Source organism: Notamacropus eugenii, chromosome 2, assembly GCF_028372415.1.
Source record: "Notamacropus eugenii isolate mMacEug1 chromosome 2, mMacEug1.pri_v2, whole genome shotgun sequence".
In the NCBI taxonomy this organism is placed as follows: Eukaryota; Metazoa; Chordata; class Mammalia; order Diprotodontia; family Macropodidae; genus Notamacropus; species Notamacropus eugenii.
The window spans coordinates 406724830-406751418 of NC_092873.1; the positions used below are offsets into that span (position 1 = coordinate 406724830).

The 26589-nt window shown below is 39.2% G+C and overlaps 1 protein-coding gene across 4 annotated transcripts in view; it reads left to right on the forward strand.

The window, feature by feature from the left end:
• The window catches only part of KIF26B (kinesin family member 26B), a 604324-nt gene that overhangs the window by 414175 nt on the left and 163560 nt on the right, over positions 1–26589 (forward strand). For all 4 annotated transcript variants that reach the window (XM_072647639.1, XM_072647640.1, XM_072647641.1 and 1 more), the window contains one exon: positions 9441–9624. In XM_072647639.1, the coding sequence (XP_072503740.1) occupies positions 9441–9624 (184 nt within the window). The remainder of the gene's footprint in view (positions 1–9440; positions 9625–26589) is intronic.

Below are 26589 nucleotides of genomic sequence, written 5' to 3' on the forward strand. Positions count from 1 at the left end.
GGATGTTCATAGTCTTTTGAGTACACAGTGCCTTGCCCATAGTTGTAGCTTAATAAATATTTGTTGATTGATTGAAGGACTTTCCCAAAAAACTGAAATTCATTTTAAATATAGCTCCTAGGTTCCTTATTGTGTATGTTCTGGGTGAGGCCTTTGAGGGGTGGAGATTGGCATATCCACATAGACACACATGTACACATTGGTTCATGCAAGGACTCCCAAATAGAGGTAGGGTGTAGCCTTTTTTTTTTTTTAATACAGTTTGCCTTTAATATCCAATCCTAGGCATGACCTAACTCACTCAGCTGAGATATTTTTCCTCTGTGATATGGAAGCATGTTGCTAAGCAACCAGGTCAGTAATTGGTAAATGCTCATATTTGATTTGATTTAAGTTACTTACACAAATATGTCACTGTTTTCTCTCTGCTATTAGACTAATGATAATCATCTGATTTTATTTGACTCAAATAAAATAAAATAACTGCTTTGGGTTGACTCAGTCATTAAGTAGCTGTGTAACATATAGCACAAGTCCTTGAGTCTATTTAATCTTGAAATTTTATATGTAGAAATTTGGTGGCATTTATAAGAATCACTGCAGTATTAATTGCCTGCCATATTGAGAGTACTATGGTACTAGTCACTCTGAGGGTCACAAAAGAAGCCTCAGACATGGTCCCTGCCCTGTAGAAGCTTCTAGTCTAGTCTTAAAGACAAGCCTAGAAGCAGCAATGATGTAATAAAAACAGGATACTATCTTTCATGCCTTATGGGTTCATGATTTTTGGGGGGTGGATGCTCGCTTCACTAATATAGGTCAGATTATCTCCACTTCTTAGTAGCAAATCTTCATGACTTATTGTGCCTCCTTCTCTCTACCCTCCCAACCTCCATCCCCCCAATCCATCTGCTGAGAGATAGCTATCCTTCTGCTAAGCTTCTATGACCTGGTCTAACCCAGTCTTTGGGCCAATGACCCAATAGGTCCTGGGATCACGTGCAAAAATTCCAGCTTGATAGGGCTTGTTAGAGCTTGCTGATACAGACGTCAAGAAACCAAGGTCATTTCATTCCATGATGATGCATTGGAGCATGGTATCATTGGAGTGCAGGGCAGAATATAAAGTGCTAAATTTTGTGGAATGGACAAGTAAATGCTACGGAAACCCAGAAGAAAGGGGCCATCCATGACGGGCCATAAAAGGAGTCACCATGAAGGTGGTTCTTGAGCTTAGCCTTGAAGGGTGGGTAGGATTTGGACAGTATATAAGGAAGGTATTCTAGGTTAGGACAATGGGTGGGGTGGGAATGAACACATCATGTTCACAGGACAGTGAAGAGTAAACTGTGGGTTCCTTGAGGGTAGGGACTGTCTTTTACCTTTCTTTGCATCCCCAGCAATTAGCACAGATTGTAGCACATAGTAGGCACTTATAAATGGTTATTGACTGACTGATTGGCTAACAGGTTGTTCTGACTAAAGGGAGAATGTTGCAGAGTGATGATAAATAAAGTTGGGCAAGATAGTGGAAGGTCATGAAGGGCCTTTCCAGGTCATACAGCAGAGAGTACAGTTGAGAACAACCAAAGATTTTGAAGCCATTACATTGTAATTATACATGGTATTCTGCTGTGGATGAGAGGTACTGGAGTATATTTCATTTTAGAATTTCTAGGGAGGTTCTCTTTTTATTTGGATGCCATACAGAGCATGTTCAATGACCACGGTAAGCACCTTTGGTGACCATATGCCTCCCTATTTTATGTTTTGCTTAATGAGGTATAATTGTATAATCAGAGGGTCATTGAACAATTATCTCTGATTGCATTTCCTAAGGAATCTTTTGTAAACTTAACAGAAACATAGGAGACTCCTTATTAAAGGAGAGCCTTTAAGAGTGCACTTTTACTCTGGCCTCAAGCATTTTTAGGAAAATATTTGGTTATTTATAAGAAATGCCATAAGGGATATCATCCAGGAAATATGTTCTTTAAAAAGGAAGTGAACTGTTCTTGTAGCAAGAGAGATGAAGAACCACAGACAGCCTAACACGTAAGAATACCAATTCATGAATGTATATATGTATATGAACATTATGTAAAAAACATATGTATATAGACAATACATAGAGAGATATAGCTATAGCTATGTGTGCTTACTATGTGCAAAAACACTGTGATAAACATGAGGATGCAAATAAAAAAACAAGACAGTTCCTGTCCTCAAATAACTGATATTCTAATATAGTACATATTAGAGATAGCTACGCAGCACAGTGGATAGAGGGCTGGGCCTGGAGTCAGGGAGACCTCAGTTCAAATATGGCCTCAGACATTTGCTAAGCTGTGTGACTCTGGGCAAGTCACTTCACCCTGGTTGCCTCAGTTTCCTCATCTGTAAAATGAGCCTGACAAGGAAATGGCAAACCACTCCAGTATATTTTTCAAGAAAACCTGAAATGGGGTCACGAAGAGTTGGATACAACTGAAACAACTAAGCAATAACACAACACATATAGAAGATTTCAGAAGGAGTGGTCCTTAGGGTACAGTGGAAAAGCAGATGAGAATATATCTGGCATAATTTCCATTAAACCATATCAGTCTCTGATTTTAAATCATTTGATGATATCACGGACTCAGATCAAAAAATTTTCATTTCTGGTCATCAGTATTAGGGGCTACAAATACCCAGTGGTTCCAACTTAACGAAACTTGATTATTGATCTGATATCAACAGGGACTAAAGGACTTCTGAAAAATGAGGGAAGTCTTGAAGTCTAGGACCATAAATATTTTCAATCAAGTCTTTTAAATATGCCTATATTTCTCAATAATCTTAAAAAATTTCTTTTCATAAAGTTCAAATACATATTACATTGATCAGAGAAAGTGATATCATCCTCCTTGACCATGGTTATTGATCAGTAATAAAGTAGTTCCACCTGTTACTTGATTTGCTACCAAATCAAGATCCCAATGGTTAATGTGACCTAATTTTTGCAAACTTATGTGAATTTCAAAATTTTTCTAGAAGAATACAGATAGGGTTTTTCTTCCTTCCCCTTTTTTCCCCTCCTTTCTGTCTCTGTCTCTTTCTCCCATATATTTACATACATAAATACATACATTAATATATACGCATGTATAGCTGTATAAATTTCCACCTGATAGTTATCAATCTTGTGTGATAGAATATTAAACCAGTATTATTACAGATTAATATTATTAATGGTTTTTTAAGTCAAAACAATAGAATTCCAAATTAGTGTAAATTAATTATTTTAAATTAGTGTAGTTTGAGGATAAATCCACTGTATTTTATCCCACCTACACCAAACATTATTTTTTGAAAGCCATTTCCTGAATTGTCTCTTTGGTCTAATGAAATAGTAAATTTATATAAAAATAAGTAGGGAAAACCTCATGAGAGTCCATATGCTTTATAGCAATCAGAGACATGGCTATGACATCACTGGCAGAAAGTGGAAAGCCACCAAAAAATACTCTGAAAAAATTTCCAGAGAGACTCACAAATGTTTTATTGCCATGTCTAAACATTTTTTAAAGGTTAGAACTTAACTGCAAAGTTAAGTTAGGTGGTGCAGTGGACAGAGTGCCTCAACTGGAATCAAGAAGACTGAATTCAAATCTGACCTCAGACATTTCTAGCTGTGTGATCCTGGGCAAGTCACTTAGCCCTGTTTACCTCAGTTTCATCATCTGTAAAATGAGCTGGAGAAGGAAATGGCAAACCATTCTAGTATCTTTGCCAGGAAAACCCTAAAAGGGGTTGCGAACAATTGGACGCAATTGAAATGACTGAATAACAACAAAACTTCAAAATGAAGTATAATGAGCATTTTTCCATGTGACCCCCTTAGCTCTTTTCAGCAGCTTGAGCTTTCTCTAATTTCTTGCCACACCAGACTGTTATATCAGCAGTTTTGTAATCTTCAATTCCAGTGTCGTGGACCCAGTGGATTTCCCTCAGAACTGCTATGATGGGTCATGTCATTGTATATTATCAGAGATTTCTTAATCCTGAGAGTATTGGAGTCTTTTGTAGTGGCCTATAAACAATTGTAGCCCACTACATCACTTGGAGTTTGCACAGTTAGCTTGCAACCTGTGTGTACCATCCTGATGCTGGAAATTTGCCATCCCCGCTGTATTCTGGATCAGTGCCCTTCATATATAGCAGGTGCAGCATGTTTTGGGGGCTCAGCCAACCCTTTTCAGATGCAGCTTTTCAATTGGTATTTCATGAATCCATTGTGTGGGTCAAATTGAAATGGCCTTGAATGACCCCATAATTATCACAAAGCTTTTTATGCTCATGGAAAAATGATACATTTTGTATCATCATTAGACACTAGAAATATATTTCCAGGATGTCATTAGGCATTCATAGTGTTCAGGAGCAAGGATCATTCATATGTGGAAGGGCTGAACCTCTCCTTTTTCCTTTGCCTTCTTCTTAATGAGAATTTTTTGGAATTATTTGAGTAGCAAAGTGGAAGGAGCATTGGAGTTGGGATTGGGAGATACCTGGATTCAGATCCCACTTCAAATACTTCATAGTTGTTTGACTTTAACCAAGCCATTCAGTTAGTCTCAGTCTCAGTTTCTTCTTTTAAAGAGGGTAACATTTTTCATGTTTACCAAGTTAGTATTGTCAGAGACAAATGTGATGGCAAAAAGACAATGAGGATGCTAGAACTATCTGTTGGTGAGAACAAGAAATAACATATGATGACTCTTTTGGTACTCTGGGAGTAGCCAGAGAGTAGTTTTTTTCCCCTCAAAGCAATTAAGGTTAAACAGTTTGCACAGGGTCACACAGCTAGTAAGTGTCATGTGTCTGAGACTGAATCTGAACTCAGGTCCTCCTGATTCCAGCATCGGCAGCCTATCCACTGTGCGATCTAACTGCCCTTTCAGAGAGATAGAGAAAGGTCACCAGTCTTGTTACTAATTTATGGAAGTCAATTAAAAAAAAAAGAGCTTCCAAGATTAGAAGGCACAGAAAGGTTTTGATTTGTACCATTGGGGAAAAGTCTCACATCAAGGACATCACAGATCAGATTATCCAATTAAAATCCATTTAAATCCTTTACTTGATAGGTTAATTCGAGCCTCAGATCCAGTTTGCTATTAGTACTTCCTAAATTTATTCGATTTCAGCCTACTGCTTAGCTCTGACCCTTAAGATCATAGGATCACCAGACCTAGAACCTTAGAGGTGATCTAAGTTGATTATCTCCTTCTACAAATGAGGAAACCAAGGCCCGTGGGAGTGAGGTGATTTATCTTTGGTCTCATAGGTAGCAAATATTAGAGGGAGGATTTGAACTCAAGTCTTTTGCCTCCAAATCTACCGCTTTCTATGGCACCATTCTGCCTCCTCATGAATCTGCCTAAAGAAAGTTCCATATTCCATATGAATGGCATTGCTCTGTCCAATTGACTCAAGAAATTAAGTGATAGAAAACTTCTGTTATGATAGATATTATTAGCAGCTATCTAGAAGTACTGTCTATAGGGGAAAAAAATCATTCCATATTGCAAGATATACTATTTTTCTTGAAATAAAAGGCAGAGGATTGAATGGGTCTAAAGGCTATTTATAAATCTGTGGCCTAGGATGAATAACTTTAGGAAATGTTTGCTAATCCTTGGGTTAGTGAGACCATTTTATGTTAATGGATTTTTTCTTAAAACCTTTGGGTTTGACTATTTAAAAAGTTATAGAATAACTGGAAGGCTGTTTTATTCATTTGTTGTTCGTGTCAACCCAGTTCATTTTGAAATAACCCCTGTAATACTAATTACCCATACTGTTTCTCTACCCAAAATGTCTAATTTTTGGAGGTCCCTTTGTGACTGAGGCTCTTTTACATTTCCAGATCAAACAATTCTTGACATAGCTGATTCATGTATTTTGAGGCTCCTAAATATTCCAACCATTTGCATGGTGTTTCATGGAGATTTGGAAAGTGATTATATTGAAATTAAAATTACAATCAGATGTTACCATGATATTTCTTAATAGATTCATTGTTTCTTTCATATATGCATACTTTGAGGAGAAAATAATGAAAAAATATTTTCCGTGAAAAATCTTTCCCCTCTCCTCCATATATCATTCCCCCACCCCCTTTGAAATAGCAACTACTCAACTCCCCTATGTGGAGCATTTTTGTGGGGACAGAGGATTAAATTGAAGTTGTAATTATGCAGTTGAATAGAATTATAGTATCTTAGAATTGGAAGGGACCTTAAATCCAACCCATTATTTGATGTACAGATTCCTTCTGTAGCATTCCTGATGAGTGGTTATCCAACCTTTGCTTATATACCTCTCATAATGGAGAACTTACTGCATCATGAAAAAGCCCATTTTATTTTCAGATAACTAATTGTTAGGCAATTCTTGTATTGAGCCAAATTCTGCTGTGCTCTGGTTTTCATCCTCTGGTCCCAACTCTGCCCCCTATAGTAATGAGGAGGAAATTGAATTCCTCTTTTAATATGGTACCTTATTGGCACTGGCAAGAGGAGAAAAATTAATCAGTACTCACACCTCTAACTGCCTCTCATCCCGCAACCCCCTTCCTGTCTCTCTCCCCTGCTATTCTGAGTTTGGAGAATAGGGCTGAGAGCAGTCTGTCACAACCACTTGGTCTTTCTCCCTCCAGAATGAAAGTATTGAAGTTCCAAACTTGAAACAAGCAAAGAGAAAGGAAAAAGAAAGGAATACTGGCAGGTTGTGTCTTTCCCTTTTGTCACTGACTCTTAAAAACATAAATGGACTCACACACTTAAAAAAGCTTCCTGGTATAAGTAGCTGTGAGAGGAGGAAAGAAGTGTGACTCACTCTCCAGTAGCGATTAATGACAGTTCCTGAGATGAGCAGTAGTCTAAGAGTTGGATAATACGTATACTAATTTCCGCCCATCTCCTTTCCTCCCTCCGTTCTCTTTAGTTGGAAAATATCAGGAAATGTGGAAAGAAATTACACAAATGACAGGAGATTTCCTTTTCCTACCTGCTAGAAAGATATAATTTAGAAACCTATCTCCAGTTCACTTCAGTGGAGTTTCTGTCATGTAGAAGAACAGATGCAGTTTTCATTTTTAAGGCAACATAAATATATAATAGTATGTAATAATAATTTTATGTGAAGGTTTATAATGTAGCACAATAGTATATCATATACCATACTGTATATCATGTAATATATAATCATGTATTATATAATATATGATAATAATAATGTATACATCTGTGTATATGTGTACGGCAGCTAGGTGGTGCAGTAGATAGTGCCTGGAGTCAGGAAGACCTGAGTTCAAGTCCAGCCTTAGGGATTTACTAGTTGTATCACCCTAGGGCAAGTCATTTAACCCTGTTTGTCTCAGTTTTCTTATCTGTAAAATGAATTGGAGAAGGAAATAGCAAACCACTCCTGTAACTTTGCCAAGAAAATGCCAAATGGGGTCATGAAGAGTTGGACATGACTGAAAACAACAATTTGATAATGTTATATTATATTTGAATTATATATGGATACTACCTGTGTGACTTTGGATAAATCACTAAACTCCTTTGTATCTCAGGTTCCTTATTTATAAAATGAAGGGATTTGACACAGCAGTCTCTGAGATCAGCTCTAATTCAATAACCCATGATACTTTAATGATGTCTTAATAGAGTATACATCAACTCTTCTCTCTTGAAACAGGTCTCCCAGTTTTACATTTGAGAAAAATTAGTGAGGAAATTAATATCACTGAGTCAACCAAAGAGCCAGCAGCCAAACTATAAACAATGCTGAGTTCTTCTGTCCAACTCTCCATCAGGTTGTATTCCTTGGCTTTTGTCCTGCCATTGAATTGATGACAAATGGTGGATTAGAGTTAGAGCATTTGATCTTGACAGCAAAGTCAGTGGTGGTCAATGAGGCAGCTAAGTAGCCCAGTGGATAGAGTGCTAGACCTGAAGTTAGGAAGAACTTGAGTTAAATTTTGCTTCAGATATTCACTAGCTGTGTATGATTCTGGGCAAATTACTTAACCCCTCTGTGTCTCAGTTTCCTCATTTGTAAAATGGGAATAATAATAGCACCTACTTTCCAGGGTTGTTGTGAGGATCAAGTGAGATGATATTTGTAAAGTGATTTGGCAAACCTTAAAGCGCTGTATAAATGCTAACTATTATGGTTATTATCACCTAATTTTCATAAATAGTAGTCCATTTAATGAGGTTTGAGAGTACTGTATTGGTATTCATGGGACAAAGGTTCTACATGAAAACCTCAGTAAAACTGGAAACTGTCCATAAGAACGCACTGGAAGATGGCAGATTCTGAGTTGTGAGATGCCATTTCTGTCTGTTGCTTGCAAAACCACCCCCTGTTTTCTCATTTCTTATTGGCAAATTTCTTTCCCTGAAAGACCTCCTGATGAAAGAGACCACCCCTGTAGGGCTTGTGTATTCTTAAAAAAACTTATTTTAAACCACTTGGTTTCACACTTCTATGCATTTCATATTTTGTCTCCCTTTGAGGGCATGGCAGCAAAATCACAGAATTGATAAATGTCAGGCGGCTGTTAGAAGTGTTTGGAGGGGAGTAGTGAAAATGCACACCAAATATTGTTGCTAAAGACCTCTCTTCCTCTCTGTTTACCTATCCTGCTCTCCATGTTTACTGGCTCCAATCTCTGCTGCTTCCACTTGTATCTGATTGGGGTTGTGGGGCACAGTTTACTTGCCTTGTTGCACAAAGGGACTATTTTCTGTGTGTACAGCATGGGCTATTTTGGCACCCTGTTCCTGAAAGAAGGTTGTTGGCCATTTGTATTCTGTTTGGAGGGAGGGTGGCTGTCACAGGGAGTGATATTCCTTAAAAACGTTTTGTTTCTCCATCTTCAGCCCTTGAACTGTGGCTTGTGTTTCTCCTTCATAACCGCACACATGCTGTAACCTTGATTGGTCCCTCCACGGACCCTTCTTCAGACCTGGTTTGTGTTTTACAAGGTGTTAGGACTTAAAAATAGCTGCTCACACTTTCAGTTTATTCACCAGAGAATTTATTGAATAATTAACATAATAGGGAGCTGTTTCAACCCCCAAAATGGCCAGCTTCCTTCATTCCTTATGGATAACAAACAATTCTTTGTGAGTGGCAACTACTGACCAGTCCATTTGTTTAATGACTTTTTTTCTTACTGCATAAGCAATGGTGTAACTTATTAAGTGAGCTATGCCGTATAAGGGATGCCTCCTGCAGAGAAAATTGGTCAGGGGGGTGGAGGGTAAAGAAATATGAAAGTTTTTGTATCAAGACTAAGGAGGCCTTGAAGGGAAAGAACCAGGTAATAGTTTCCTAGTCATTTTCTTTTTATGTTCCATCTCTCCATTTTCCCCTTCCAGAGCTGCTCAGAAGTTGAATCTGTCTTCCAAAAAGAAGAAGAATCGACCTTCCACATCATCGGCATCGGAATCACCTCTCTTCTCTACAAACTTCAGTGGGATCCTTCAGGCTTCCCCTCCTCCTGCTCCACCTTGCTTATTAAGGGCGGTCAACAAAGTGAAAGACACTCCAGGCCTGGGCAAGGTAGGTCTTCCCACCTGGTCACCATTATTTGCATGGAGGAAGGAGGTCCAGGAGGAAGAAGAAAAAGAATCAGAAGGGATGTGGCATTAAAGGCGATTAAGATCTTTGTTGGGGTTTGGGTTTTGTTTTTTTGGGTTTTTTGGTTGATTTAGAAAGCAGAAAGGGAGACAGAAGGAGAAGAGAAGGAAACGAAAGAAATCTAATAGGTTAGGGACGACTTCAGTTTTTTCTTTGATTACATTTAGGTAACAGTAAATTGAGACACTCAATTTGTTGATATCTGGTTTGTTTTTGGTGGAGAAATGAGCCTGTATTGTTTTAGAGGATTATTTACTGATAAAGATTGGACCTAGAGCCAGAGACAAAAGGCAGACTATAAAGGCAGGAGATGGAGAGAGAATACAGGAACAAGACAAAGAATACACTTAATAATTTTCTCTGTGACAGTTGAGGGATTTTTTCCCCGCTGCTCTACTAAAAAAAAAAAAAAATCACCCTATCTGTTCTTGTCCTGGAACCATGGTGGGATTCCTAGGGGGAATATTTTTAGCCCTGTCTTTATGCCTGAGACTCAATGCAACTTTGAATTGTCCCAAGCACTTAACAAAGAAATTTAGAAAAACTATCTCAAGATCAGAATGGTTTGGCCAATTATGTTGAGAGTAACTGAACCTTTAAATGACTTCTCTAAAGTTGCTCACTCTTCTGGGATGAATATCAGGGTGGAACCACTTTGGGAAAGGATTTATTTTCTTTGATTAGTGAATGAGTTAGGAGCTATACAAGTATCCAGATAAAGGGAGAGGTGGATTTTTTTCAGGCTTTGGCAAGGGAGAACATGGGCAGAAGCAGAAAGATGCCCTCCTCTGTGCCAATTCACTATTGACCTTGACCTGAAGGCTTCTCTTATTCCAGCCTCTGGCTTTTCTATGAGACATGGCTACTCACTCTAAAGAGGGTAGTGGTTTAACTGAATGGGCATTTTGATGTGACCATCCACTATATTGTCCTTTTGCACTCCTATAATATTAGGGGGATTGAGAGTGCAGAGGAAAGGAGATATTAAGCTTTTATATGAAAGAATTTTAATCTTCAGTGGATCTGCATCTAAAATCCTGTAGTCAGAGTCAGCCCAAGGTCAAATCATGAAGGAGTCAAAGTGTGTCTTTATTACTCTCCATTTCTTCTTCTTTGTATTTTTATTTTTCTTCTGAAATTCAGTTCTCCTCCTTTCTCTGCCCACCCACCACTTCCCATGCTTTTATACCTTACTAGAGAGGTGACAAATTAATTCACCCCAATGTACCAAATTAATCCTGGAAGGGGCAATATAACTCCAATATTCCAGTATCCCATGAGGTAACAGAGACTGGAGTAGTGAAGAATGTTAGCTCTTCCAGGAATATTTGAATTTTTTTAAGAGTCTCTTTGGGGAGAATGATGCATAACCTAAAGGATTGAATGCTAATGGTGAAATTCACTCTGGTCCCTAATGCAGAAGATATATTTCAGCAATAGAATTAGCATGGGTAACTTGTGTTATTCTACTTTACATAAGAGTGACCCTCTTCACCCCATACCCTGGAATGCTTCCAGAAGGAGGTGATGTAGATAATTTCAACCAGCACTATGTCTTAGCACCTCAAGGGAGGCAACACAGAGTGCACTGGTTGTTTTGTCCACATGGAGGCTGTGTGAAGCCAATTTAAATGATCCAGGTCATGCAGTAGCTACGATAACCAGATGTCTATGATTCTATTGATGTACTACAGTGAGAAGAGAGAGGGAGAAGACTGGTATCAACTTGTGGTGGTGGTTATAAGACCGGGAGTGTTTACTCTTCGCTATGAGGATGCTTTCTTATTGATGCCCTGATTCCTGTAGAAGGCAGACACATCATGTTTGTGTACCTCAGGGCGTTGTATGTGTGTATATATTTGAATTGACATGCAATTGTGGGCACAATGAGCACCATTTTGGGAGTAGATTGTGATGATCTCATGCTTTCAGCAGATGTATTCTTGCAAGAACCGTCTTAGCATGCTGGGTCTCAGTATCTTCTATAAAATGAAGAAGATAAACTAGATAATCTCTGAAGTCCCAGCTCAAGATCTGTGGTCCTCTGGTAGATTCCACCATTAGAATATGTCTGGTAGAGGCTAGGGGTGTGATACTCTGAGCCAACTTCCTAGAACCCAAGAGACTTTTCTGCTTACCATGGCCGCCTTTACCCACTTCTGGAGTTTAGAAAGAGGAATTGAAAGGAGCCAGGGCTCCTGTCCTTCAGGATAGCAAAGAGAAGGGGTGTCAGTAACCAAGAAGGAACATTTTTCTCGCTCCTAGTCAGATGCACATACTGTCTTTCTTTTATGGTTGAATTGTGTCAGTCTAGAGTTACCAGATGTGATGATAGGCATAAGTTGAAGTGTGTTATGCCAAGGAACATGACAGAGTCCAAAGCAGAAAGGAAATGGCAGCCAGAGGCAGTGTGACTTGTAGAATGTAACAGTCACCATAACCTAAACTTCCTTCTTTAAAATGTGTGTGTATATTTTATGTGTGTATATGTGTGTATAGTCAGATCTAATATACATGATATATACACAGAGTATATAACATAAAATATATAAAGATATAACATTTATATATATAAATATATGTATACAGATAAAACATATAAAATATATAAAATTATGTATAATATGTAACATAATATACACATATATATAGTTGTTAAAGTATATGTATATACATATATAGTTATAGATATATCTATATCTATCTAGTGATACAGATATATACTAGGACTGAACCAAGGAAATAGGAAACTGTCTGTGTTTCCTTTTCATACACTGAAATTTTATTACACATAATGTGAAAAGGAAAAACATTTTCTGACATATTACACTAAAGCTGCAACTTAAGCCTACCCTTTTGTGGTTCCTGATGGTGTGTTATAATTAGGACCTAAAACTCTTTCACCCTTAGTGAGGAATTCTCATCAATTAACTTCTCTTGCATAATTTACATTTTAATATCTCAAAGAGGTATGAGTGGAGCACAATACAAAAATGTATAATGGGAGTTAAAAATGGGTCTTTAATTTGAAATGAGCAAAACCTGGCTTTAATTATTCAGAACAAGGGTTGGTTCACCTCTAGGGCCTAGGAAGTGGGACATATGAGTCAGCCATGAGGGTGATTGCCCTTGCTAACATCAACTCCCTGGGACCATCCTGTGCCATGATAAAGTTCCTTAGGAACTCCCTCCCTTTAGGTAAGTAAATACAAACGCAGCCAGATGGTTCAGTGGATAGAGCCCCAGTGCAGGAGTCAGGAGAACCTGAGTTCAAATCTCACCTCAGACACTTAACACTCACTAGGTGTGTGACCTTGGGCAAGTCACTTAACCCCAATTGCCTCATCCTGAGTCATCTCCAGTCATCCTGTTGAATATCTGGTCACTGGATTCAGATGGCTCTGGAGAAGTGAGGCTGGTGACCTGCAAAGCCCTTCTTCACTCAAAACAAAGTCAAGTGCAAGTCATGTCATTATTTCTGTGATGGCATGGTCTTCTTTGGCTACGAAGGACGAACACACACACAAATACCAATGCTAAAACAAAATCAATAGAACATAACTGGGGACAGAGGGAGGGCCGTGAGCAAGAGGTGACACGAGTTGAGGCTTAAAGGTAGCTAAGGTTTCCAAGAAGTGGAGGTGAAGAGGAAGGATATTCCAGCCATCAGGTATACTGGACAAAAGCCTGGAGGCAAGAGATAGAATGTTATACATACAGAAAACTTCAAGTCATCTAGTTTAGCTGGACATAGAATATGTGTGGGGAATATGAAATAAGAAAGATAGTTTGGAACTGGGCTATGAGGGGTTTTAAATGCCAAACAGAAGCAGACTTATACTTTAGGGATATAAAATTGGCAAATGTGTGGAAGATGGATTGGAAAGGGAAGAGACTAGAGGCAGGGAGACCAATCAGGAAGTCATTACAATAGCCCAGGCAAGAGGTGATGAGGGTGTAAGCTAGAGGGGTGGTTGTAGTAGAGGAGAAAAGCAAATAGATGTGAAAAACATGGAGGACATGGAATGGACAAGACATATTTGATATATTCAGGGTGAAGGAGAATGGAGAATATTTCTGGGGTTGAAAACTTGGGTAACCGGAAGGCCAGTGGTGTCCTGAATGGAAATAGAGAAGTTAGGGTTAAGGGAAAGGAATAAGCATTTATACAATACCTACTGTGTGCCAGACGTTGTGCTAAGCGCTTTTTATAAATGTTGTCTCCTTTTCGACTCTCATAAGAATCCTAGGAAGTAGCTAATCTTATTGTTGCCATTTTAATGGAGATGATAATGATAGCACCTACCTCCCAGGGTTGTTGTGACACTCCAATGAGATAATGTTTGTATTAGGTGCTTAATAAATGCTTATTCTCTTCTCAGGCTCCATGTCAGGAACATGACACAGGTACTTAATGCGTAGCAGCTCACTCTCTCTCCCTATAGAAACAGAGATTATAGCTGTGTGTATACAAACATAATACATATATACTCACTTTGTTCTTCAGTCCTTTTTTCAGTTGTATCTGACTCTTCATGACCCCATTTGGAGTTTTCTTGGCAAAGATACTGGAGTGGTTTGCCATTTCCTTCTCCAGCTCATTTTACAGATGAGGAAACTGAGGCAAACAGGATGAAGTAACTTGCCTAGGGTCACACAGCGAGTAAGTGTCTGGGGCCAGATTTGAACTCGGGAAAGTGAATCTTATTGACTTCAGGCCCAGTGCTGTATCCATTGTGCCACCTAGTTGCTCTAATCTCTACTGCCCTTTCTCTAATATAAAAGACTCCTTTTTTCTGTGTAGAATCCTCTTCTAGCCTGGTCAGAGTACAACAAGAACTACAAATACTCTTCTCCCAGTGACTAGACCAGGCCACCCATGCCTGCTCAAGCCATTCATTTCCAGAAGGAGATGAGTCTTCCAGACTTGGCAATGCAACCCCAGAAGGATGTTTTCATGGATTCCCACTATTGGCCTCACACTAATAGACTGATTTGTCTGGCCAGACGATTAATCTTTCCCCATAATGTGCAGCAGCTGGAACCACCATCTTCTTTCCCTACAAATCCTTAATTTTAAATCTGCCTCCTATTCAGCCCTGTTTGCTGAGCTAAGGGTTCTTTTGTCTGTGGTTGAAACTATTTTTAAAAACGGTACAGATAATCCCACACTGACTGCTTGGCTCCTCTAAGACCTCCTGCCAGCTGTGCTGCTGCCTAGGTGGAGTTTAACTCAGGTTACCTTGGTTGAAATTCACCTGGTTGAACTGAAGAGACTGGAAAATAGGAAGGGAATGAGCATCCCTCTGAGCAGGTTTATTCTTTTTTTTTTTTTTCTAACGATGATTAGTGTTGTTAGAACATATGGCCTTGCTAAGAATAAACCTTGGTGACTTTGGAATGGAGGAAGAGGACAAAACTGACTTATGCTCTGAGAGGAGATGAGAGAAACCACAAGATAGAAAAATTTGTAGAAAGGCACTAATGCATGCAGTGGTCTCATGTGCATTGTATGCTGGGGGAAAAGTCACCTTGTCTCAGGGTCTTAAAAAAGAAACACAACTTCATTATCAGCATTTATCCATTCAACAAACATTTACTAGATACCTGCTTCTTGCAAAGAAAGCATTATAAAATGAGGGACCTACAAAGATAATTAATACATAATCTTACATGTTGAAGAAAATGCAGGAAAAGTATTTGTTACAGGAAGATGATACAAGGGAGATAAGAGTTCAAAAGACGTGAAATATAGTTTATAAAAGAATGCGGGGGAAGGGAAGGAAAAAGAATAAGCATTTATGTAATGCCTACTACAACTATTACCTCATTTGATATTCACAATAACCCAATGAGATAGGTGATAAACAATCAGTGCCATTTGAAAGAATGCCTCAAGTTACTTAGGCAACTCACAGCAGCACCGAGAGTTCACCTCACATCCATCGATCTGATGAAGACAGAAACAATAGTGGATAATCTGTGGGAGCATAGCAGCCACATTTGACACTGTCCATCCTTTGTTCACAAAGAGAGCCAATGACATCGTGAGTGTGATTCTTGACTTGCACATGAAGTGAATTCGAGTGAGGCAGATCTGTGCAAAATCTTCAGCCTCACTCTCTCCTCCAGAGTCATTGGAGTCCAGTGGCAAGACCAAGTATGACATTATATGTAACATCACTGCACTATTAGTAGAGCCATGCATTGGGTTAACCATTCTGGAGAATGATTTGGAATTATTTGAGAAGTCACTAATTGTTCATACTCAGGTATTTCATTAATGGGCATAGATCAAGGAGATGAAAAACAGAGGAAAGTTTTCATATATATCAAAATATCCTTACCAGGACTTTTTGTGATGTTAAGACTAGATAAAAACTGTATACATTAATTAGGGAACAAATTGTACTGCAGCAATGTGATGAAACACTATTGTGCCCTAAGGAGAAGGAAGAAGGAGAGGGGAAAGGAATAGGCATTTATATAACACCTACTGTGTGCTAAACACTTTTTTCCCACACATATCCCTTTTGAGCCTCACAACAACCCTGAAAGGCAGGTTCTCTTATTAGCCGCATTTTACAGTTGGGGAAAATGAGACAAAGAGAGGTTAAGTGATTTGCCCAGTATTACACAGTTATTAAATATCTAAGGCTGGATTTGAACTTAGGTCTTCCTGATTCCAGGGCCAGTGCTCTATCCACCGTACCACCTGGCTGCCTCAGAAAAGTCTGGGAATACTTGTATGAACTGATATAAAGTAAAGAAAGCAGAACCAGGTTTCCCTGGGCAGATAACATGAATATAGAATGACAACAACACTGAAAGTCCTCAGCCAAACTCAGATCTATTATAATGATCAAACTTGCTCCCCCAAAGCAGATAATGAAACACATTTCTCTCCTTGCTGTACAAAGGAAGGAACTGACTGACATTGTGTGAAGGACATCACCTAGCTGTCACCTGATTGTTGTGGCATCTCATTATGTTTAACTGCTGTTTCTCTTTCTTACAAGGAAGGGTTCCTTGGTCAAGGTGGGAGACTGTGTTGGGAAATGATTATGGTTTGTAACTAAATGTATAAAACCTTTAACCATCAAGAGCAGGAGACAGGCATCACTGGTTAAGAGAACATAGAAAATGTGATGGAATCCTGATTCATTTAACTGAGTCTGACTACTTTCAGTTCTGCTGATCAAATTCTAATAAGGTTCTTTTTTTCCCTCTGTCTTCATTATCAGATGAGGAACAGGAAGGGTAAGCAGTGAATTCCACTTTAATTTGATCAGATTTCTGATAGTGACACTTATTACGACATTTAAGATTCTCTGTTTCCTGACTTTTCTGTGCCACAAATATTTACTGCGTTCATCTGACTGGGTTTCAGGGATTATGGGATGAACCAAGGCTTAGAAAACTGAGGTGAGTGCCATAAACTTGCATCTTCTTCCCAAAACCATTCCTGGCAATGTCTAACTCCCGTCACAGCACAAAGCAAATTCCTCATTTGTTTCCCTGAGAATTCTACAACTTAAACTCCTTCTATATCTCTGGTCTGTGTCAGTAGATTTTATTCCTCCTTAGAGTGCTTAGTTAACAGACAAACCTTGATAGTTAAGTCTGGTGTGGAGTTGTTGCTGGATTCTCCAGGTTTTTGGCAACAGGCTGGAAGCTCTGGTGTGTTCTACCAAGATGGAAAGAATTAGAATATTTGTCAAGTGAAGGCCTACAATATGAGGACCAGTCTAGCAGAGCTCTGAGAGGCATATGACAGGATCATTGTTCCAAAGCTAAGGGGTTCTAGTCTGACCTCCTGATGTTTCAGACAAAGAAACTCAGGCCCGGAGGGGTGGCGATGTGTTCAACGTCACCAGTTTGGCCATGTGGTGATGAATTTTGTGGCTATCAAAACGCTGGAGAGCCAGCTAATGTTCTGTAGAGGTATTATGATCCATATCAATAAGATATGATATTAATAAGATTAAGCAGCTACAGTGTATATGAGACACCCTGCATTAATGGATGAGGACCCATATGGATACAATCCCAGATTCTTGAAGTATAGCTGTAAAATTGTCTAATCCCTGCAGATCCCACCCATTTTCCCCAAAAAAGGTTTAATTGTGTATTCAAATGGCATACCAACAGAGGTTTTCTGAAGATTTGTCTGGTTTTAAATGTCAATCATACTTGTTATCAGTCAGTTAATTAACATTTATTTCTTACTAGGTGCCAGGCACTATGCTAATTGCTAGGGATACAAAGGCAAAAAGACAGTTTCTGCCCTCAAAGGGCTCCCAATCTAACACAGAGACACCGTGCTAACAGTAATGTACTAACAGACTAAAAAAGGATCAGTTGGAAACAATCAACAGAGGGAAGGCCCTAGATTTAAGAGGGATTGGGAAATTGGAGGAAATGAGGAGGTAGGTGAGAACCATCTCCAAGTATTGGAAAGACTACACCCAATACAAGAGATGGACTATATTTGTCCTTCTTTGCCCCAAGGCATAGGCATAGGATTATTGAGTAGAGGTGGAAGGAGAAACAGATTTCAGCTAGGTGTAGAGAAAAGCCATTACCCCTGCACTTGCTCTACTTTCTTCCCTTTACTCTTTGGACCCATTGATGAAACACTTCAACTTTTTACTCTCCTCTCCACTGGAATACTTTGCCCCTTTGCCCTACCACCAGTCATATCTGGTTAGTGTCCAAACCTGGTTTACTCCCATTCTCCACCTCCTTTGATTCTATTTCTCTGTTGCTGAATGGGAACTGGAGGAAATTGTGAAATCAACTGAAGCCATTAGATGAGAGGTCACCCTTCTCCCCTTCTCTTTGTCTTGCATCATTCAGTGCTTGGCATATCATAAGCTCCTAATAAATGCTTTATCTAATTCAAAAATATTTTTCCATTATCTGTTCTTTAACTTCAGGCACCAGTGAAGAGGTGACCCTTTTCTTTGCCAATGACAACTCTACTATGTTCATTCTTGATGTCATCCCCTCCTACTTTTCTAGCTTATTTCCCCCCAGTATTCTCCCCACTCCCTTTCTCTCTGTTGCCTTTATTCTCTCTTGGTCTACTGGCTGCTCCCCTGCGTCCTACAAACATACCTTTATTTCCCCACATTCTTAAAAAAAACCCTCACTTGATCACTACCATCCTCAGTAATTCATCCTCAATCTCTTTTCTCCTTTATGACTCAAGTCCTGGTGGGTCTATGCTGGGTGCCTTGACTTCCTCTCCTCTTCCTCTCTTTCAAACCCTTTACAGTCTGGCTTCTGACCTTATCATTCAAATGAAACTGTCCTCTTCAAAATCACCAATAATCAATTAACCAAGAAATAACGTTTTCTCAATCTCAATCTTTTTTGACCTTTCTACAACAAATGATGTGATGCATGTGTTCATATATGCACATGCATGTACACATACTGTACACATATGTGTGTGCACATATACACACTATATATGTGCACACACTCTCTAATATGGTCACTACCTGAGTTCAGGTTCTCATTCCCTCTCCCTTATGATATTGCAATGGTCTTCTGTCTGGTCTTACTGCCTCAAGTTTCCACCTAATCCAATCCATCCTCTACTCAGCTGCCAAAGTGATTTTTCTACACCATAGATCTGACCATGTCACATTCTTCCCTCCTACCCTGCTCTTAAGCCCCATTCCCCTCCTTCATTGTTACTAAACTCCACTGACTTCTTTTTGATCCTCTGTGATCAAATATAAACTCTGTTTGGCATCTAAAGTTTTTCATAACCTGATCCCTTCCTATCACTCAAGTCTTTTTGTACTTTACTTCTTTCCGTGAATTCAGTGATCCTGAGCACTGACCTGCTTGCAGTTCTGTGCCTTTTCATTGGCAATACCCAACACCTGGAAGGTTCTACCCTATCATTTCTACCTCTTAGTTTCCCTGGCTTCCTTCAAGATTTGGTTGAAATCTCAATAGTCCTTTCTGAGGCTTCTCTCCCATCCCCTGATGAATTAGTAATACCTTCTCTCAAATTGCCTCTAATCTCTTTCTCTCTCTCTCCCTCTCCCTCTCCCTCTCCCTCTCTCTCTCTCTCTCTCTCTCTCTCTCTCTCTCTCTCTCTCTCTCTCTCCTTCTCCCTCTCCCTCTCTCTCTCTTTCTCTTTCTCTGTCCTTTCTCTCTCTTTCTCTTCATATATCTATCTCTAGTTACACAACCATGCACATATATATGTATATATATATACATGTATGTCTTATATGTACCTAGTCATTTTCGTGTTGTCTCCCTTATTAGACTGTAAATACCTCAATGCCAAGAGCTTTTTTTGCATATCATAAACACTTAATAATTGCTAGTTGACTAGCTGACTATTACCTGCCTCCTCATTTTTTTTTTCATTTTACAGATGAGGAAACTGAAACCCAAAGTATTTAAGAGTGATGTGTTAAAACCATTCACTGGGGCAAGGGGCATAAATATTTTAAACCCTTTATATTGCAAATAAAATTTTCCAAAGAGATCTTAAATCATTAGTTTCCAATCTTTTAGTATCTTTAGTCTCTGAACTTTACTGATTCCACATTTTAAAAAAATATAATAGATGACGTTAGCAAGGATGTATATGGGAGATAAAATGAAGGAGGATGTTAATGAAGACAAATGAACATCCTAAAAGGATAGGAAATTTTCATGTGATTAACAGATGATCCTGGGGGCCTTTGGAATCCCCATGACAAACTCAGTTGGGGTTCCAAATTAGAGGCTGAGAATACAAGTAAAAAATGGGTCATACATTCTCTAATAAATATCCCATTCTCAATCAACCAAAGATCAGAAAAAATTAGTAGGACGCTGTAATAAATTTTTTATCTTTTCTGTCTAAGAATACTTAGGAGGTTACTAATATCAAGAGGGAATGGAATGGGCATAATAGGTGAATTTTAGTTAGCATTTCTAGCATCTTATCTATTTCTTTCTTTTATTAATGGCTAAAGGGAAGACGAATCATGACTCAATAAAACTATCCCATTAAAATTGGATTGATAACAATTTTCTAAAGCAAGTGGTGGATCCAAGCTACTAACTTAATTAGATAGTTTCCTATTGTACCTTAGACAGAACAGGAAATGGTGTTCTCACCCTCTGAATGAATAAATTAATCACATAATAAATGTTTGAATCCCCTTCAAATTGTCCCATCAAATTCAATCTACCATGATATAGAAAAACAAACTCTCCTTTCTAGGATACTCTTTTTAGGAATCAGTAAAGAATCATACCTTTAGAAGCTACAGTTCTCAAGTTGTTGTATAGATGTAACATGAAGCGAGGCTGTTAGTTTTTCCACATTGTTTTATCAAAATGTCTTTGCCTTATTCTGAAGAAGTGACCTCTCCATTTCATACTTTGACCTTTCTATTTCTATTTGACTGTCACTAAACCACACCAATTATGAATGGCATTTTAGTTCAAGGGGCAAAATGTCCTCTAATTTGTGGTGGTTCTCATACGTGACAAATCTGACTGTCAAAAGTATCTATTCACTTGGGCCGTACCAAAGTCCGCTCAGAGAACAGACCTCCAGGGATCATGGGATCGTTGATTTAGAGCTGGAAGGGACCTTAAAGGCTATTTATCCAACCTTTTCATTTTAGAGATCAGCATTTGAAGCCTGAAGAAATTAAAAGTGCAAATTTGGACCCAGATCCTTTGACTCAAAATCTAGCACTTTTCTAACTCTCCCAAATAGCCTGTGAAAATAAGTAGCAGTTACATATTTAGGTGGGCAGCTAGGTGGTGCAGTAGATAGAATACCGGACCTAGAGTCAGGAAGACTCACCTTCCTGAGTTCAAATGTGTCCTCAGACACTTACTAGCTGTGTGACCCTGGGCAAGTCACATAACCCTCTTTGACTCAGTTTCCTCATCTGTGTAATGAGCTGGAGGAGGAAATGGCAAACCACACCAGTATCTTTGCCAAGGAAACCCCAAATGGGATCATGAAGAGTTGGACACAGCTAAAACTCCTGAAAATGATAATATTTAAACTCATTGAGAATTATTTCCTAAGAACTAATCCTCCTAAAAATGTTATAGTCTGCTTCTAGAAGTATTGGGTCTTCTCTTACTTGAGGTCTTTTGGGATCTTGTGGTCGAGATTTTTGTATGGGTACGGTTTGAGGTAGATGTGAACAACCATTTATTAAGCACTTAGTACATTCCAGGCACTGTGAGCTTCTTTCCATTAAGAAACTGTTTGATTCTATTAACGATTAGATTCAAAGAATAACCAATGTTGGGTCAAGTCACATTGGAGGGAGGTCTCCAGTGAAGTTCCCCAAAAATTTATTCTTAGACCTATGATGTTCAACTTTCTTTTTATTGGTGACATATAAAAATACAGAAAATATACACATCAACTTTGCAATAAAATGAGGCTAGATGAGGTAGCTAACATATTTGAATAAAGTCAGAATCTAATACTATCTTCAAATATTTAAATATTTGTCACCTAGAAGAGGGATTATACTTGTTTTGCTTGAACCTAGAGAATTAGATTTTGTCTTAATGCAGGGAAGAAATAATTTTTTAAAGCTTTTTTATAATAAGCTATCTCTCTTACTCCTTCCAACACCCCAATTTGAGCAAAAAAAACCTCTAAAAGACAAAAAAAAACCCAAGCCTGAAAAGTAGACAACATTGCTGCATAGTCTGGCAAAAAAAAAAAATTCCACATTTATTCAGTTGATTCAATCATGTCTGACTCTTTTGACCCCATTTGGGGTTTTCTTGGCAAAGATACTAGAGTGGTTTGCCATTTCCTTCTCCAGCTCATTTTACAGATGGGGAAACTGAGGCAAACAGGGTTAAATGACTTGCCTGGGATCATACCTCTAGTAAGTGTCTGAGCCTGGATTTGAACTCAGGAAGATGAATCTTTCTGACTCTGCACCTGAAACTCCATCCACTGCCACCTAGCTGGCCCTCCTTAATTACTCATTATTAATTCCTGAATTAGCCATGATCAAAAATTCATGTATCTTCCTGTATTTTAAATTCATCAGCTCTCTCAAGAAGTGATATTCATTCCTTTGGACTCATGGTTTCTCATGGTATTCATCAGAGTTTTGAAGTCTTTTGAAAGTTATCATTATATAAACTATGTAATAATTACAATATTGTTTTCATTGTATAAATTGTTCTAATTCCCACTTTACTTTGGGTCAGTTCATAAAGGTCTTCCCAGTTTTCTATGAAATTGTTCATTCATAATTTTTTAAGGTCCTGTCATAATTCATTTCATTCCTATGCCACCGTTTCACCAGTCCTCAGTTAGAGGATGCCCCTTTAATTTCCAAATTTTGACTACAATGATAAGAGTTACTATAAATATTTTTGCACAGATTGATTGTAAGGAAAATTTCCAAGCCATTAGACCTCTCTCAAAGTTCAATGAACTGATTCAGGAGGTAGTAGGTTTCCCCTCACTTCATAATAGTCTTTGTATAGAAGCTGGATGACTGCTTTTCAGGTATTTTGTAATTGGCATTCTTGGTCAGATATCGGTTTGAACTGAGGTGGTTGCTGTGTGAATACAGAAACCAACATGGGAGATGTGGTGGAGGCAGACACACCAAATTTTAGCAGTGAGTTGGACATAGAGGTGAATGAGAATGAGGGGTCAAGGATGACACAAAAGTTGCATGCCTAGGTAACTAGAAAGAAGACAGTTTTCTCAATGGAAATAGGGAAATTTAGAAGAGGGATGCTTTTTTTGGGGGAAGATCATGGTTTATTTTGGACCTGTTAATTGTCTCTAGGATATCCAATTTGGAATATCCATTAGGAAGCTGGTGATTTGGGTTTGGAGCCCAGGAGAAGAGACCTGATCTAGAAATACATATATAGACCTAAGAGTCATCAACATAGAGATGGCCATTAAAGCCACAGGAGAACACTAAGTGAGAAAATGTACATGGAGAAGAGGTCCCAAAGGATAGCCATGCTATGAGGGTATGAAATTGTAAGTATACCTACGTTTAGGAAGTATCCTATAGTGGAAAGTGTACTGACTCTGGAGTCATGGGACCTGGATTCAAATCTTACCTTTATTGCCTAGATGATTTTGGGCAATCATTTGAGCTTCCTAGACCTCACTTTCCTCATCTGTAAAAGGATGAAGGAGGAGGAGGAGAAGGGAGAGAGGGAAAGAGGGAGGGAAGGAGAGAGAGAGAGTATCTAAGAGGAGAAGGCAGTCACTAGTGTCAACTGTTGCATAGAAGTCAAGAAAGATGGTGATTGAGGAAAGGACATGGAGTCATATAAAGAAGATGAAGGTAAGGGAAGGCAATAAAAGATGAATATAGAAATTATGGCATGGTCTTATACAAATAGTGAAAGGAGTGCTAAAGCTCAGAATAAACGGGCTAGTAACTAGTAAAGCTAATGACAGCTAAAAGTTTTGTTTTGTTGTTTTTAACTATTCTAGGGAAGAGAGAAAGCTCAGAAAAAAAGGACAGGATTTACTTTGGAATGAATGAGATAATGATTTAGTTCAGCTCCTTGTTTTAGAGATGAGGAAACTGAGGCACGGGGAGGCTACATAATTTATCTAACTTCATTATCCTGGAGGCTGCCTCTAAATCTAGTACTCGAGAGTGTTTGAAGTGCTTTGTAAATCACAATCTGTGATCATTATTATTAGTATTTGACAAGTATTGTATTCTGTATATTGACAAGTATTGAATTCAAGAGTGAGAGCAAAGAGACTGAAGTTCTTCATTATTTGGTTATCCTTCCGATCTCTGTACCATCCCTCATCCACATGCAAGAATTCTGTTAAAAAAAATCACTCTTCAGGTCAAAAGCTCCATCTCCAAGTCCCTGTTAGGAGCCTTGTCATCCTTCTGGTTTATCCTGGCAGATGAGGGTGAAATTTGGGCTGGATAATTGGCTTCCTGGTGAGTGAGGTCCCTTTGCCCTTTGTACTGAAGGCCCCCAATATTCCTCCAGCATTCCTGCTGTATCTTGATGGCGCTGATGACCTGGCTGTCCAGGGGATTGTGAGCATGTGCTCATGTCTCAATTTTAATATGCTGAAATGTTACACTCCATCCCCAGGAGAATCTTTCATGTGAACAAGTCACCCTGGCACGCAGAACATCCATATTCATGTTTCACCTTTCTCTAGAAAATCCCGACAGCCTTTTGTTCATTCTGAGGGCTGCTCCTGTAGAGATGGCATGAGGTAACTGTCCTTCCCCATTGGAGGCCAGCACAATTAAGTGCCTTGTTGAAGGACAAACTGACCAAATGCTGGCCATCCCAGTTCACACCACAGTGGTCTACACTGTATTGAGCAACCAAAGCCTTTGCTGATTTTTTTAAATTTAATTTTTGATGGGTGAAAATATGTGCCTCATAAACCTCCATAATGAAGGAAGCTGTAGTTAAAAGATGGGGCCGCTAGGTGGAGCAGGGGAGAATGCCAGGCTTGGAGTTAGGAAGACTTCCTGAGTTAAAGCCTCAGATATCTCTTAGCTGTGTGACCCTGGGCAAGTCACTTATCCTCTCTTTACCTCAGTTTTCTCATCTATAAAGTGAAGATAATAGCAGTGCCTCCCTCACAGGGTTATTGTGAGTATCCAAGATCAACAATTAAAAAGTGCTGAGCACAGAGGCTGGCACACAGCAAGTGTTATAGAAATGCTATTGTTTTAGCACTTTGCGGATGCCTATTATCCTTATTATTGTGACAGGTATAATTCCAGTCTCTTAGCTAGAAGGGATGAGTGGCATTTATTTCCCCATTCTGAAATGGGAGGGTTTAAGGCAATTCATTTTCTGGGATATTTGATTCATAGACATTTAGCAATTTCTGGACAGAAAGAAAAGAGGGAGGAAGAGGGAAGGAGGGGGGAGAGAGAGACAGACAGAGAGAGAGAGAGAGTGAGAGAGAGACAGACAGACAGAGAGGAGAGGGAGAGAGGTGAGGGAGAGAGAGAGAGAAAGCCTGGGTATTGTTGGTAGGGTTGAGACGAAAGCCCAGAAAAAAGTCACATGGTGGGTTTTGCCCCAGAAACCAAAGTGGGGAGATATGGTTTGTGAAGAAAAGCCAAGATTCCTTTTCCTAAGGAATCATCCCAGCCCCAAAACTCTGATGGTTCTGTGCTGCCAAAGAGGGAGACAGATAGAGCTGAATCACAGCTTGGGCCTCCTGGGGAAGGACCAAGCAAGAATCCCAGCTGGACAGTCACTAAAGCAGCTGTGCTCCTCCTTAGAGCAGTCATGAGGCTAAAATGGCCATTTTTCTGCAAAGAAATCCTTCTGAAAGTTAGTTCCCATTCTCCCCCTATAGCACAGCTGTCCCCATAACACCCCACAGCAGGTACCTTCCCATGCCCTTCAGAAATGAAGCCCTGGCTAGACAGAGCTTTTATAAGAATTCCAACTATATTTAAAAATCCTTGGGGACTTTAGTATCAATGTTTTTTTGTTTTTTGTTTTTCCTGTGAAGGGTCTCAGTGTAGGTATACTGCCTTAGTTTAGGACCTAGATTGACTCCTTAGTTATTTTTTTCAGTTGACACAGGGATCTTGTAGTATGCATGCACACACACACACACACACACACACACCATGCACACCCACACACCACACATACACATACACCACACACACACACACATACCACACACACACCCACACCCACACACCAAACATACACATACATACCACACACACACACACACACACACACAGTTCCTGACCCCAATGAAATTCCAATCTAATGAAGGGAAACAGCACAAAAAAGGGGAAGAGCGTCATGGTGGAGAAGTCAGAGGTCCCAAGGAGGGTGGTCAGTGTGGTCAGTTGGGAGATGAGGATC